The sequence below is a fragment of the Nicotiana attenuata genome, unplaced genomic scaffold (genome assembly GCF_001879085.1).
Source record: "Nicotiana attenuata strain UT unplaced genomic scaffold, NIATTr2, whole genome shotgun sequence".
In the NCBI taxonomy this organism is placed as follows: Eukaryota; Viridiplantae; Streptophyta; class Magnoliopsida; order Solanales; family Solanaceae; genus Nicotiana; species Nicotiana attenuata.
This window is the reverse complement of record NW_017672024.1, coordinates 81,971-98,986: the sequence shown is the minus strand read 5'-3', so window position 1 is coordinate 98,986 and position 17,016 is coordinate 81,971. Positions and strand designations below refer to the sequence as shown.

Sequence of the window (17,016 nt, the reverse complement as noted above, 5' to 3'; positions counted from 1 at the left end):
TTACACCCAAAACCTTGTAACTGAGAAATATTTGGCCCCATTTGCAGCACATATTTTTGTCATTCAATTAAAAAAGAGAGGCTTACCTCATAATATTTGGAATAAACTTAAGAGAGGAGCATGCTTATTATTTGGTATTGTTTTGTGTAAATTTTTTATAGCAAAATTTGTTTTAAAAATAGAAGCAGTATAAAATTATGTAGTAGAGGTTGTAAATTTAAGGGTCCCATAGTCTTAATCATGATAACAAGGTTCAAGAGTTGATAATACCAGCAACATATCCATGACTACTAATGCAATAGAGTTATCATAAGTACCAATTTCGGAGTTCTGTTGCCTTTTGGATTGTTGGATTGATTAGCACACTGCTTACAGGAATAGTTGATATTCCAAAATTTCCTAATTAAAGAAGTTGAAATTATTTAAAATAGTTTCAGTCCATAAAGTGTGAATAATATAAATACAGGCTAAAGTGTGAATACTATAATACAAGCAATTGTTGGTGTATATACCTTTGTAAATTGAGACTCTAACATCACAAAAGCCAAGGATTGGTTTATCGTATTTCATCTTTTCAAGAAGTTCACCATCATTTTCAGCAAAATCTCCCCATAAAGTGATAGATGTAAGATCATACCTGTGTTTTAAATTACAAATTAGATTAGTTGTATTACCTAACCTATATAATACGTAAAAAATTTGGTTTTCATTGAAACATGCGTAAGTATAACTGACCTTTCATTTGTAACTATTATCTCTCTTCTCCTGCTACGGCCTTCTTCAATAAGTGATTTCACTGTAACTAAAATGACAACTACATCTGAAAAGTAGGTCATTAGAGAAGTAGTTATAAGTATATAGGATTTATGCATGAAAATGATTTGTTTATTCCTATAAACAGTTACAAGATAGTGCCTTCAGTTAACTTTTCCGCCTTTTCCAAGAACAAAAAACCATTTGAGAATTCTTGGGTGGAAATGTTTGTTTTAGATTCCTTGATGATAGTGTTGTCAGTAAAAGCTATTTCAACTTCTTTGTGAACCGAGGAGTAGTTTGGATTGACACGATCTAGGCGACCATTGATAATGAAGTAACTCCTGCTTAGTTCAAAGAAGTCTTTCCGTTTCTCTACATGCTTATTAAAAAGTGTTGCTTGGATCTTTGTCCCCTATAAAGATACAACAAACATTTTATGCTATCAAGAAAGACAATATAAATTAGTAAAGTATACATTATAAATGTAAAAAGTATTACCTCTTCATCAACTAATATAAGAGTTTTGAAAACACCTTCGTTCCTTTGGTTTTTGTATGGAATTACTTTACTCCTTCGAACAACAAAGACTTTTATAACCCAGTCGGAGGAGTATTTTGGTACCTTGCTAATAGGTAAGCATTGTTTCGATAATTCTACTTCAGTCGCCATTTGAACTTAGCCTGTAATGGTTAGATGGATACATGGACGAAGGTAAAATAATATAATTGTAACGATCTTGATGTTTCCATTATGATTTATTGTATCATTTCCAATAGACAATAGATTATAGCATTCGTAATGGCAGACAAATAGTGCTGGCAGTAGCGTTTGTTAATGCAGTGTAAAGATTGGAATAACTTTAATAACTACAAACTTAAGTATTAATTAGTTTTTAAAATTAAAGAAGTAAAGTATTACCACTAATTGTTTGAGCGAGTAGTCTTGGGAACCTGTTAGAAGAGTAGTAAAGTAATTAGTTTTGTAGCGACTAATTAACTTTATGTTTAGGAAAATATCTACTCAAAGTAGAATAGCGTGAGTCTACAATATATGTTCCTAAATCTTGTTCTTAGGAAAATATTAATAGCACGAGCATTCATAAAATGTTTGGTTGAAAGTGAATTATAACATAAAGTGTGAGAAATCCATGAGTGTACAGGAAGTCCATTAGCTTCCCCAGTTTATTATTTGGCTAATGCAGAAGCTATGCGCATGAAGGAACCATTAAGGACCACACATGGTCTTTGAATATGTATCATAATTAAGGTGTAGAACTATCATGAATAATTATCATATTACTATATTATTGCCAACTATGAAAGAAAATCTAAGACAACATGGAAACTGAAGCATAGAAAAATTCAAAACGGTTCTTTAGTTATCTATGGATATCAGGATAATGGGTAGTAAGAACTTAATATACCTTGACATTTGCTGTGAAGCAGGTACATTAGAAAATTTAAATATCAGAAGCGTAGTTTAATGGGTGTGTAATAGTTTCCAGTATAAATAACATAACTCAAATCGATGATGTAGTATATATAATTTTGCTGTTAAGTTCATTATAAGGGAAATAACTGCAAGCAATTGGATGATGAAGCAAATCAACGCTTAAAAATTACTATATTACATGGGTGCGAAAACATTATCCATAGTAGAAAGAGAGGCTATTACATCATATGTAAGGGCAAACATATAGTAAGGTAAAACTCTAGGTGAAATTGTAAGTTATGATCTACAAGATATATATATTCTACATATATTGCAACCAACATTACAGGGACAAATGAGAGAAATACTAATGGGCTAACAGCTGGAACACAACTTAATGGGATTGGAACTGGTATCTGATAGACATAGAAATACTCATAGTAATGGCAGGAGGATGTAGTGTTGAATTTTTTTTTGTAACTATAGGCAGCCTAACCTATTAACATTGACTGTTCATAAGTTTCTTTTCCTTTTTTCAATCTTTTTTTGATATCGTTTCGGTTGGAGAGGGTAACGGGGACTTGTGAAGACTTTGGTTCGCCTAGCCCTCGGTAGTAAAAAATAAAAGTGGTCAATAGCTTGTTCACAAATGTATGGATTCTGCCGGAATTTTTCATCTTTTACATGTTGATCAATAAGATAGGAGATAATTTTTCCTAGGTTTTTTCTTGTCAAAATCTGGCGGATCTCTTCGGCGGCTCCTTCATCCGGGAATAATTCTTCCAAAAATTCACTATCCGTCCCACGACAATCAATGCTAAGGAATTGTATCCCCTTTTTCTCCATGAACAGACCATAAAATAAGTTCCCTTGATTGTGTTTTATGATGGTAACCATTTAAACCAGAAACTAAAGAAGAAATTATGAAACAACATCAGTCAATTAAGGCAATGGACAAACATAGAACATATAGTTAATTTTAAAACACAAATTAAAGTAAACAATGAATGGAGGGATGAAAATTAGAACACATCTTCAGATTATAATTATATCATAGAAGAAAGCAGAACGTAATTGTTGTAAACAAAGACTGTGAAAAACGTAAAGCTACAATTATAACAAGATATATAATGGGGTAAACAAAACAAAGGGACTTACAAGTTGAATTAGCGAGCGAGATATTTCGGGTACGACTTATGGGCGCAAATATATGGATGAAATTGTAATGCCGGGGAAGATCTGTGAACCAAAGAGATTGTGAAAAAAATGATAAATAGGAGAATACTCATTGAAAAACATAAGGATTTGGTGTAGTAGAAATCAGATTGTATACCTGTTGCTTTAGTAGAGAAGGGAAGAAACTGTGAGGAAATTGCCATAAGGTTCTGCTTTTAAAGACAACAAATCAAGGGATGCAACTGTTGGGAATATGATCGTTAATATGTGAAAGAGAAGGTGTCTGTCGCCAAGCCTCTCTTGAGTTTTGTAAGAGAAGGTGTCTGTCTCCAGGCGACTGTTCAATTCAGTCGTGAAGTTAATCCGAGGGTTTTTGTTATTTTTTAAAAAGCGTATTTCTAAGAAAAGGGCAATTTCGTAGTAATTTATTAAGTAAAGGGTAAAATAGTAATCTGACTTTTCATTAAAGGATTTCCTATTTTTAATATATTGTAGATATATATAGATTTATACCATTTCAGGAACCAACGACCTTTCTACTACGGACAAGTTCTTTTAAACATAAGAAAAGTTAAAAATGGGAATTGTGTTAAAAATATTAAAAATTTTGACTATCAGAAAGTAAAAGTTCCACATATATTACATAGAGAGCTCAATTTCGTATAACTCAAAAAGTTAGGTCAGACTTTTTCCTTTCTCTCTCCGATCCACTTTCATTAATTTTTTTGCTTGTTTTCACACATGCTAAAAATTCTAATTTTTAGCATTAATTAATAATGAAATTGACCATATTAACCTTAATTTGTTCATTGGGAATACAACAAATACTCCTAGGCTCTTTACTCCAATGGCAACTTTAAAAAAAAGAAATCAATTCAAAAATATCAAATATTATGGACCATAAAAAAAGACCAAAAATTAATTAAGGTGAACCGGAGGGAGTAAGATTTAATACAACCTTTATCTATTTATTTTCCAAAAGTACAAAGTAATGTCCATTTCTTCAAAACTTGCATGGAACTTCTAAATATTCTTGGGACAACATTATCTTATCATAAGTCCAGTAAAGAAAGGATTGGATGCCAAATTAAACAAACTTATATAATAAAGCAGAGATTCGAGTCAGAAAACAGAGAGTAAATGATTTCTGTCCTGGCTGAATAAACAAAGGTAATAAAACAATAAAACAACTCCTAAACTTCCTTTCTTTTTGAAAAAACACAGTTAACAAAAGAAAAAGGAATAAAGGAAAGTGTTCGTCTGGATTTTAAATAATCAGAGCAAATCAAAATAATGTGATAACAAAAGTAAAATAGATTCTCACCATAGCAAAGGCTTAATTATATTCATTACTACTTCTCAAGAACAAGCTGAGTTTGAAAAGCTGAATTTTGGCAACAAAAGTAAAGAAGATTAACTAGGGATGTTCCTCCAACAAGTATTAATCAACTCATATTTTTAACTCTTCTAGAAGAATTAATGAGTTTGTGTAATAAGACATCAAAATACATTCGATCATCATTTTCCTAAAGACCTACTCCCTCCGGATCACAATAAGTGTCAAATTTACTTTTAGCACGCCCATTAAGGAAATACTAAATTCTATACAAAAATACCTACTATGACTAAACTACCCCTAATTAAATATTTAATGTGAGGAGTAAGAAAACTTTTTAGGGATATGTACATAGGGGTTATTTTGTAAAAACAAATTGAATTCTTTCTTGATTACATAATTGGACACTTATTTTGAACCAAAATGAAAAAGTAAATTGGACGCTTATTGTGAACCGAAGGGAGTATTAATAAATACGTTTAAAATTGACCACTAAACCAATACGTTGTTTCTTGATTTTCTTTAAGCTTTAGAGTCAGTAATACACATTTCCGAGTAATAAATAAATTGCAAATGTTTCAACGTTGGTAAGCGATGAACGTGAGGAAAGTTCTAACAAGTAAAACTTACCAATCAATCATTTTATAAATTTTAAGAGTTGTACAAACAGAAACCGTTACTTGATATTTGGTAGTAGGCAGACGTGGAGCTAGATTTGAAGTTAGTGAGTTTTATACTTGACACTGAACCCATGCCATGTTTTATTTATTGAGTTCGTAATTACATATTAATATAAATTTAATAGGAGGTTCCATCGAACCCGTAAAGAATATCCTAACTTCGCCCCCGATAGTGGGAGCTCCGCAAAAAGAAAGAAAAAGAAAAAGCAACGAGATGGAAATTGGGAAAGTGAAGGTCAATAACGTGGTGAATGCTCTTTGGCACATTGCGTCTGTATTGGATTATAATAGTCCAATCAAGCAAAGGTTAACTTTATTGCGACTTTATGGTATTTTTATCCAAATGCATGAGATTGGTCTAAATAAAATTAATATCGTGTTGGCCACTTACGCAAAAGTGCAAAGCAGTTAAAACTGCGCACACCAATAATTCGTAAGTGGCTTTTTATATTAATCATCGAGAATGCAAGGCAAAAGTGCCATAACCTAGTAACTCATAGTCCACTTTCTACAGTTCTTGATTTCTTCCGCATTCTTTTTTTTTTTTTTTTTGGGTTACCTATTTTTTCTTCTTCTTTTAGATGGCTTTCATCATTTGAGTCGAGAGTCTATCGGAAATAATTTGTTTACCTTTACAACGTAGGGGTAAAGCCCACGTACATAGTACCTCCCCAAACTCCACTTGTGAAATCGCACTGGAATGTTTTTGTTGTTGTTGTTGTTGACTTTTCATTGGGTTTTTTTCATCACTTCAAATTCGATTTAGTAAGGGATAGAGGATTTCTTGCTTGTAAATGTGAAGCAGACGGGGTTTAAACGCGTGCTTTATGATATACTTTCACATGAGACTTTACTTCATGGTTGTTGATTGTCAACCGTTTTTTCAAAATAAAATTTACTATAATAATGGTGTGCAAATGTAACATTGCAAAATTTACTATGCTAAAGTAGATAATATTTACTCGAGGTTGGATAAAGACATCAAATGATTTTGAGGGGAGTTTTTTCGTTGCTTAGTCTGTACTTGTTGGGAGTGTGTGAATAAAGTCCCACATGGAAAATAAAAAAAGAAAAATAAGCTAATTATAAGGATTGGATACTTTTAATGGTGTGAGGTCTTTTGGGGAAAATCGTGCGGGCTTGGTCCAAAGCAGAGAGTATCTTTGGGCCATTTTAACCCAACAACTAGTATTAGAGCCTTTGGTTTCAAAGACGCATACACAACCTCTCCTTGGGCTTCGGTGACCGTAAATTCTCGGATCATGTGGGTCACACACAGTTAATCTCTAAATTAGCCCATAAACGGTAATGAGTCATGTGCTTTAGTTCAATGGGGAGATTGTTGGGGAGTGTGTGAACAAAGTCCTACATGGAAAGTAGAAAAGAAAATTAAGCTACTTATAAGGAGTTGGATAGTCTTAATGGTGTGAGACCTTTTAGGAAAAACCCCATGCGGACTTGACCCAAAGCGAATAATATGAAACCATGTTAAGAGTATTTTTGTTCTGTTTTAACCCAACAGTACTATGTAGATTGTGACTTACCAACCCGCTCAATAGATATTACTCCCTCCGGTCACAATAAGTGTCCAATTTGCTTTTAGCACGCCCATTAAGAAAATACTAAATTCTATACAAAAATACCTACTATGGCTAAACTACCCCTAATTAAATATTTAATGTGAGAAGTAAGAAAACTTTTTAGGGATATGTACATAGGGGTTATTTTTTAAAAACAAATTGAATTCTTTCTTGATTACATAACTGAATATTTATTTTGAACCAAAATAAAAAAGCAAATTGGACACTTATTGTGAACCGGAGGGAGTACATACCTAAAAAGTGAAGGAAGTCATTTTTCGAGACTCTCCCTTGCCATTTCCAACCGAAGAATTTGAGATATCTTGGGAATTATGAAATTTGTGAACACGTTTTACTTCTCGATTTGTGATACAACTTTGAAATTATGACATTTTGACCACTAATTTGTTTCTTTGAAATTGTTTCCATTGTTTCTCTGAAAGAGAGAAGTAGGTTTGAGTCTATCAAGTAAAAAACACAAATCCAGAGTACTTATTTGAAATTGGCCCACATTTAAGATGAAGAGAAACAAGGTCAATTGGACTTCAAAAGACTTTCTAATTTCATTCTAAGAGGGCCATTTTTGTGAACGGGGGGCTATCACAATTCAATAAGAGGCCCCTTCCCGATTTACAAGAAGACCCAAAAAGGATGTGTTAGGAAAACGTGCGTGCTAATTAGGGATGTAATGATTTTAGAATAGAACTTATGTTGGATAGTTTTTTTAGGAATTTTTACCTCCTATAGTTAAGGTTAACCTCTTATTTATTTTAAATAAATACCATTTAAAGAAAATTATATTTTATAGATACCTTTTACTGTTTATAGCAAAATATCTAATTTGGTACCTCCTACCCCTAAGCCACTAAATACGCTATTCAGTTACACTATTTTCTTTCTCTCTCTAATTTAATACATGTCATTCTCTCTTCCAAATAATACGGATTCATTGACCGACCACCACTTCTCTTGGCTGGGATTTGGGACCTCCTCCTCTTCGGCGAAATCCAGTTGTACGGCTCTCTCTCTCTCTCTCTCTCTCTCTCTCTCTCTCTCTCTCTTTCTCTCCTTTCATCTCCTAGATTTTCCGTCAGATTTGAACTTGGTTATCTCAATTCCCAAATTCAAAAATGGGGAAAAACGATTTCTTAACCCCAAAGGCAATTCCGAATCGAATCAAAGCTAAGGGCTTACAAAAGCTACGATGGTACTACCCTCTTCATCCTATGATTGTATTTTCCGTCATCCTCTGAAAATACATGAATCAAAGCTAAGGGCTTACAAAAGCTACGATGGGTTTTTGCTCGACGACGGATTCAACGGAAATTAGGGTTTGTTCTTGAACAAAGACGTAGGATTTGGGGCTGAGCAACTTGATTTTCTGTTAATATATTTCAATGTATTTTCAACGTATCACGTTGTATTTTTATGTATTTCATTGTATTCATTGTCTTTTTTTTCATTGTAATTCGCTGTATCTTGTTGAATTCCATGTATTTCATTGTATTCACTGTCTTTTTTTCTCATTGTATTTCAATGTATCCCGCTGTATTCTATGTATTTCATTGTATTCACTGTCTCGCTATATGCCATGAATGTATTCATATATTTTTTTAATTTATATAATTTATGTATTCAGATGTATTATATAATTTCTCTGAAGATTACTATATTTTTAGGGTATTTTTCGGTTGATAATCTTTTTTATAACTGAAAAATATAAAATTTGTGTATTATAATTGAGTTTGTTGAGTTATATTAGGAGTCTATTATGTTAATTGATTTACTTTCTGTTTTAAAAACAGTGTAATCCGCTATTTCACGCCGTGAATACAGTCGAATACAATAATCTGTCCAGTTGTAATCCCATGTTTTACTCCATGAATATACTCGAATACAACAACTGATTAGCTGGACTTTCCTGATTCACGCCTATTTTTGCTACTGTATTTATGAATACAATAGCTTAAATACATCAAATATATCGTATAACCACAGAAAAGGTATCTATAATCCGTAATATAGCAAATGATATCTATAGATGGTTAATTACTACTAAAAGATAATGTTTTATGAAAATTTCTCTTTTTTATTTGTAAAAACAGTGAGTACTATTCCCCTAATATCGAAAGAAAAATGTATAGAAGTTGACTTATAGATACTCTTATCGTAAATTATAAAAATAAAAATAAAGATTTGAACTCAATTGAGAACATCAATGAGGAAGTATTATTGGATGGTCCATATGTTTTTAATCCAATAATACTTTAATGTATATGTGAGAAAACTTGTCTAATTATTTAAGTAAAAAAACCTTTCTGTTTATATTATATATAGCTATATAAAGAAAAAGATAATTAACTTTGTTGGCTAATTAAACAAATTATATGAAAACAAACATACAAATTAAAACTCGGTAAGCGTGGTGCGAGTTGGCCTAGGAACTACTCATTGTTTACCCATTTTGGCATAGTCTACTACTTTGCACAAACTCAACCCATTTTAAACCGTTCAAATTCATTACAACACATCCATTTGACATTCTAGGTACATCCAGAAAATTATTATGATACAATTTAATATAAAGTGCAATTATATTTCTTACTATATCAGAAATATTTGTAAACACATTGGAAATTTTTAGAAGATTCCAACCAGGCGAATCAGTGAACGAGTTCCAACTCACTAGGAGATTTGACAGAAATCACGGAACCTCTCTCTAAAAGTTTTCTCTCCCTTCTCTCTAAATGTCAAATACCAAAGAAGACCCCACCCGTCCACCTGAACCACCTGACCAAACAAAGGAGACATCGACAACTCAGCTACCTACCCCCCTCCCCAAAAACTCCCTCTGACTAGGTAACGGCTTGCCCAACGGCTAATAACCCCAAGGCCACCATCGGGACCACCACCGGAATCACAACCACAGTCACAACACCACCAGAAAATACCCAACATAATTCTTCTAATACCAACCAAACACCCAATTCCTCTGATAACATCACCCAGAAACACACCTATATTACTAACCACACTGATTACCCAAAAATCTCTACTAATTTCGATCAACCCCAACCCAAAATCAGTCACACAAACGACCTTACTAAAGGAGCCCAACAAATCATGAAAACACAAAATGGCAAACAAATACCTAACCCCATCCTTCCTAAACAACAAACTGAGGGATTACAAGGGAGTACTTCCACCAAAAGTAAACAACTGGTTTCTAAACCAACTTTTGCCGCCACTATCCAAACCGACCTCAAATCTCCTAACAATGACACCATGGTTGAGATTCAACATGGCACACATCTTGGTAAACCGGTGGTTTTCTTCAAGGCGGAGGAATACTTTGTTAATTTAGCAAAAGAATGCAGATTCACCATCATTGGTAAGTTCTATCGAGGTAAACCATCCATGGAGGAAATTAGGAAGACTTTCATTAGGCAATTCCAACTCTCTGCCTCGGTCAAGATAGCATATTTCGACCCTAAGCATGTTTACCTCGATTTTGCTAATGAAGTTGATTACAATCACGTCTTTGCTAAGGACTATATAGACATTGGCGATGCCCCTATGAAAATTCTCAAGTGGACTCCGGATTTCAAACCAGAGGAGGAAACGCCCATTGTTCCTGTTTGGATCCTAATTCACCAACTGCCCTGGCACCTATTTAAATGGAATATTGTTTCTAGACTAGTGCAAGATGTTGGTGTGGCAGTGGCTCCGGACATGGCAACCTATTCTAAATCTAGAGGCAATGTTGCAAAGGTTAAAGTTGAAATTGATCTTTTAAAGCCTAGACTCGATCAAATATGGCTATGAGGCATTTTGGTTTTAATAAAACTTGGATTGATATGATTTGGAGACTTATGTCTAATATTTGGTATTCTGTAAATATCAATGGGAATAGACATGGGTTTTTCAATTCCTCTAGGGGATTAAGACAAGGGGATCCTTTATCTCCCTCTCTTTTTCTTATTGGGGCTGAACTTTTCTCAAAATTAATGGAGTCCTTAAATAATCATCATTTTATCCCTTTCTCTATAGGTAGTCATGGTCCTGTTATATCTCATTTATGTTATGCTGACGACACAATTTTATTTTTCTTAGCTGAACCTGAATTCTTGAAGATCATGATGGAAAAGATGGAGACTTATGAGAAAATCTCAGGACAACTAGTGAACAAAGCCAAATCTGGTTTTTATGTCAACTTCCAAGATGATGATATAAGAATCAACCGAATCAAACAGATTACTGGATAAAATCACTGCCACTTTCCAATGCAATATCTTGGATGTACTATCTATATAGGAAGGAAAAAAGTTGTTTATTTTAACAACATGGTGGAAATTTAGAACTAAAAAATCCCTTATCAAATATTTTCTCGAAGCTAAGTATTGTAACAGGTTTCATCCTGTTGCAAGAAGAAAACCTTAATGCCAATCTCATTCTTGGAGAAGAATGATGGACATCAAAGAAAAGGCGGAACCTTATATCTCATGGAGCCTTGGAAGAGGGGAGATCTCCTTCTGGTGGGATTCTTGGACAGAACTTGGGCCCTTGGCTCACCTGGCTATTAACACCAAGTCTCCTAAAAGAACTATGGTAAGGGATTTCTATCATCAAAATACTTGGAATCAAAGTAAATTGAGGAGAACCCTCCCCTTACATGTGGTCAACTATATCAAAGACATAACCTTCAATATTGATAAAGAAGATAGACCCATATGGACCCCGGATCCTTCAGGGGATTTCTCTTGCAAATCTGCATGGCACACTCTGAGATCAAAGAAAGGAACTACTCTAACATGTATGACTATTTGACATAAAAAGCTTCCTTTTAAAATTTTCTCTTTTATGATGAGAATGCTAATGGATAAAGTAGCAACTGATGTTGCTATTAAAAGATTTGGGGTGAATATTGCTTCTATATGTAACTGCTTCCCCAATAAACATTCTGAGGAATCTACTAACCATCTGCTCAGTGATAGTCATATTGCCAATCTAGTTTGGTCCTTCTTCTCTAACTCCTGTGGTATCAGATTGGTCCAAGGCCAGGTAAGACACGGAATTATGAGGTGGTGGTTGACTAAGTCCAAAAATGAAGTTCAGAAGACAGTTCTTCAGTGCCTGCCCTCAATCATTTGCTGGCAAATTTGGAAGAACAGATGCTCTGCTAGGTTTGATGAAAAGCGCGTGTCCCATCATTTCATCATCCAACAAGTGATCAAAATGACGCTTATCCAGACGAGTTTCCCAGATCTTCTGCTCCAGCACCTATGTAAATACAAATTGCTAGTTTCAATCTCTATTTGTTCAACTTTGTGCTTGTTGTAGTTAATTGACAGGATGTTCAATTAGCTGTGCCTATTTAGTGTGCATAACTTGGAAAAGAGTGCATATTTAGGTTATTGTTGAACAACACCACTCCCAAAGTATAAGAGGAATCTATAATCACGGGTTTAAAGGCGGGATTAGGGATAACGAAGCCTTGGGTGTAATCTAAAGTGAATTGTGCTAAATAAAGTAAGCTAGTGTATCTCGGGAGAGTGCAATTAGTATATTACTGTGATTTTTCAGGAGAGATTTACGGTAAGATGAGCGTTCATGATTGATAGAGATGTGTTGGTAAATTTGTATGAGCATAAACAGAAGGGATTCCTTTAATAGGGGAAATCATTGCCTTAGCTTCTTCTCATCATTGTTTACAACCTTAGCACTTTAGTTTACAGCTGTTTAATTTACTTGCAACCGTAGTTAGTAAAGCGACCTTCAACTGTAATTCAAACATCTGGGAAACTGGTTCTGAAGAGTTTAGTGGGTCTAAAGATAGTGATTGATAGGTTAACTCTCTGTGATTCGACCCTGGGCGTAATACTCGGGTTATATTTGCAACGTCCACAGAGTCCTTTTTAGAGGGCATAGTTGGGCGTGATCAAATTTTGGCGCCGTTGAGAATTCACTCACTCTCAGCAAAGAGCATTCACATGCCATACAGATACACCATAAGCTTGCCCCTAGTGTAATACTCTACTAATCGAGTTGTTCAGTCAAAGATCAAGAGGTCTTCATTTGGTTGTAATGTAGGCTAAGGGACGGGTAGGATATATTTGGATATAGTGACTAACCTCCCTAAGCACTTTTAATACACACTTCCTTTTATTTCAATTTCCATGCTCAACCCAATCGTTCTTCAACATTTTTGTTTCACATGTGACCCCCATTTTTCTTTAGGTGCAACTGCTTCTTCTTTTTTTCTTTATTTTGTTTTCTCGTCTCATTTTTTTTTAAGATATTGCTTGTGCACCAATCAAACAATTCATTCTTGATTCCCTTTTTTCGCTAACCCCCTACTACCCCACACTTTGACTTTTGTATGTTCTTTAGTGATTCAAGCGCTTCTAGGAGGTATAGGTTCAAACAATCAAGCTATTCAAACACAGAGATTTAGGTCATTATAGGGTTATCAAAGAACAGGCTTCAGGCTCAAAAGGGTTAACTATGGCGATATATACAGGTGGATTCACAATTATATAGGGTTGCACAAAGAAATGCCTCAATCATCTCTAAAACCAAACAACTTCTATTTCGCTTTGCAAACACACAGGGCAAGTTCTAGGTATCGCATGCAGGCACATAATGCAAGTAATATCTCCCACACACTTAGCATGCAACTCATTCCGAATCAGTTCATCAACACACTCATACGAGCATTCAAGCAAGACAAGATGTGCAAAATTAAGGCATAGATTTACGAGTCCACAAGCGAGCCTAGACGTCACACTCTCAAGTTCGTTTTAGTTATTTGCAGGTGTGCACATCAGGGGTTGTATTCTAGCCTTCACCCATATTAGTCCTAAAACTACAAAAGGAAGATCTACTTAACCCGGTTCAAGAAAAGCCCTTGGAAAAGAACCGTGGTCAAAAGAAAAACCAAGGGGGAAGTACTACACTACCTAGAAGAGAAAAATAAAAAAAATAAAAATTCTACATGGACTACTTCCCCCAAGATTACTGTCCAAGTGGTCCGTCCTCAGGAAGAGTCCTCTAACTTGTTTTCAGTTTAAATTAATTCTGACTTTGACCCTCAAGAGACCCGTCGACAAGTGTCCGTCGTTGGGCCAAGTCAGCAACTCCTAATATAAGCACACTCAAATATATACAACACATCAATCTAATGCTACAGCACAAACAACGTCTATATACATTACAACACATAATCAGAGCAAGTCTCCCACCCCACACTTAAAATCATGGCATGTCCCCATGTCATATCAAGAAAGTAAAGAGCAGAAGGGTTAGAAGACTTCCCTGAGACTCAATCAGAGTCGGAGACGGTGCTGGGGTCTACATTCAAGCTCTCCCCAATGCACGTAACCAGGCCATAAACCGGCTCTCAGATCTGGACTGCCTCTGCGACATGGCATCCATCCGCGTGTGTAGGTCATCCACCGAGGTGCGGAGATCCGCGACCTCTTCCTCCAAGGAACGCATCATAGGCCGGGTGGACTGTGATCGGGATAGGCCTGCCCCAGTATGGGGGCGCCAGGAGGGTTCGGCACTGTCAGTAGACCTCCTGGACGGTGCAAGAGGAACCGGATCATCATCCTCATCATCTATCTCAATTGTTGTACGTGTACCCCGGCCCACTCTGATGCTTGAGGCTCTAAATGCTGCTTTAGGGGGCAAGTCTCCATCGGCAGGATTGGTGGGGGTATTTCTCAACAGGCACAGTGTAGTCACCAAAGAAGGGAAGTAGAATCCCTTTGACAGCAGCGGCCCCCGTAGGATCATTTCATCACTAATTACCCTTGCCGCATCAAAATCCTTCTTCGTCACGAAGCACCATGTCAACAGTGCGCGCTGGAAGTTCATATCAGTTGTGTTGCTTGAGGGCAGGAACCGGCTGCAGATGACAGTTAACCAACACTTAGCCAAGTGGGTAATGAGTTGGAGTTCAGGGTGATTTGGTCACGTATCCAGGTTGGTCGCCCCTCTGCGCAGATATATCAATCATGACCTCCCATGTGACCCCTGGCCTATCGTGGTAGTAGTCGATGTCACTAGTGAACTGAGGCAGCCGCAACACCTAGCGAATCATGGGAATTGTGGCGCTGACCACCTTGCCTCGCACAATCACCTCCCTACTTAAGTTCAATGGGCAGTTGGCATAAAACTCCCTAACAAGCATCTTGTTTACCGGGGCAGGGTCATCAAATAAGAATTCCAGTTCCCTCATCCGAATTTCTTCATACATCTCTGCCTTTTCTACGCGGAGGGCTGCCCGGTCAAGCGAGATCTCATGGATGAAGTTCTTCGTAGCCTTAGCATTAAAGTCGTCCTCCGCTAGTTCTGATTGGAACCTGGATTCATCATATGTAGGCTGTTGGGAGGCGCCTGCCGATCTCCTTTGCCTTTTAGGAGCCATAGTACCTGCAAAGAATTCAGAAGAACCATCAAATATATCCTTCCTGTGCCAGTTGGATGGGTACTCAGACTTCACCACCCAATGGCACCATACACTTGCCCCCATTTATTTCATTCATACAAAGTGCCCATTCCCCACTACTAAGGTGTTCAAGGATAACAACCTTCACAAAGGCCGGCACATCACCCCACGCTTACTCCCTCGAGTGATTCACGTTAAATACAACACCACCATACACCGATTACAACACCGCCATCCACCAAATACAACACCGCCACAACCTATGTTAGGCATAAAATGCCTCAAAATTGTACAATAAATCCCCAATTTTCGGCCAAAAATGGCCCATCACCAAGCTACACCACAAAAATATTTTCTAGGCCTCCAAGTCATCAAAACAACCCCCACAATTAAAGTATCATGGAGACCCAACCAAATTAGCACTAAACAACCCCACAAGCATCAAATACAATAATAGATAACATAAAAGAAAGCAAAAATTAAAACATGAACACTAATCCTAATAGGGTTACTAAAACTAACCAAACTAAATTACACTAATTAAGAAGAAGAAATAGAGGGGGAGGAGAAACTTACTTGATGGAAGAGGGGAAAGTGGAGTGGAGTTTTGGAGAAGATGATAATGGAGTTTGGTGAGAGAAAATGGAGATTTTTCTTTTTAGAGAGAGAAAGAGAGAAGAAGATAGAGAAGAGGGGATGGGTGTCGTGTTGTCTGCTGAAGAAGTGAAGGGAAGGTTTGGGTGGGGAGGTTCTATATTAATTATTAGAAGAGGGGGGGGGGGATTAAAAAAATAAAAAATTAAACCTGGGCGGTCTGGGTCTGCCGCGGTCACGGTAGAACCGCGAGGGGTGAGTTCAGAAGAGGTCAATCCACCGCGGTTTGACCGCGGTCGCGTGCAAGCGCGGTGGACTGACTACAGAGAGGTGCTTTGACCGTGGTTTGACCGCCGGTCGCGGTGTGGAACGCGGGTCTGGGCACTTTCTGCATCTGACTTTTTTTTTTAACAAAAAGATTACACTTTACAACAATTTCATAGGTTGCCTCCCACGCAGCGCCTGATTTAACGTCGCGGGCACGACTCAGATGCAGCGCAATTAAGGCTCGCTCGACTCTTGTGGTTCATTCAAGTGCAGCTCAGACATTTCCTTAGGCTCGCTCCATACCCACATATAATTTCAATCGCTGGACCATTGACTCTAAATGTACGAGAGTCATTCAAGTGGCAACTTCCACAGCTCCTGACGGAGAAACTTAACTACTCGAAATAGTCCAGACCTAGTGACTTAAGCTTACCCGCGGAACAACCGTCATTGAGTTGTAGAGCAATACCATGTCCCTAGGTTTGAAATTTCGCTCAACGATGTTCTGATCATGTAGCCTCTTCATTCTCTCCTTGTACAGCTTGTGCTCTCAAAAGCAAGATACCGGAACTCCGAGCTCATGCAATTTCAGTGACTCTTGACGTTGCCGCAGCTTCCATGTCTAAGTTTAGCTGTTTCAGTGCCCACCATGCTTATGCTCAAGTTCTCAGGTAGGTGACAGGCCTTCCCAAACACCAACTTGTATGGTTGACAATACAATTGGTGTCTTGAAAGTTGTTCTGT

General features: G+C 36.7%; 1 protein-coding gene across 1 annotated transcript in view; it reads right to left on the bottom strand.

Moving 5' to 3' along the window:
* LOC109211392 overlaps nucleotides 1-1,609 on the bottom strand; it is a 5,216-nt gene extending 3,607 nt beyond the window's left edge. Inside the window, exons 1-5 of the mRNA XM_019374928.1 lie at nucleotides 1,255-1,609; nucleotides 916-1,168; nucleotides 736-820; nucleotides 513-637; nucleotides 318-399 (exon numbers count right to left, since the gene is read on the bottom strand). Of these exons, the coding sequence (XP_019230473.1) occupies nucleotides 318-399; nucleotides 513-637; nucleotides 736-820; nucleotides 916-1,168; nucleotides 1,255-1,425 (716 nt within the window). The 5' untranslated portion in view covers nucleotides 1,426-1,609. The remainder of the gene's footprint in view (nucleotides 1-317; nucleotides 400-512; nucleotides 638-735; nucleotides 821-915; nucleotides 1,169-1,254) is intronic.
* Between the last annotated feature and the right edge of the window lie 15,407 nt (nucleotides 1,610-17,016).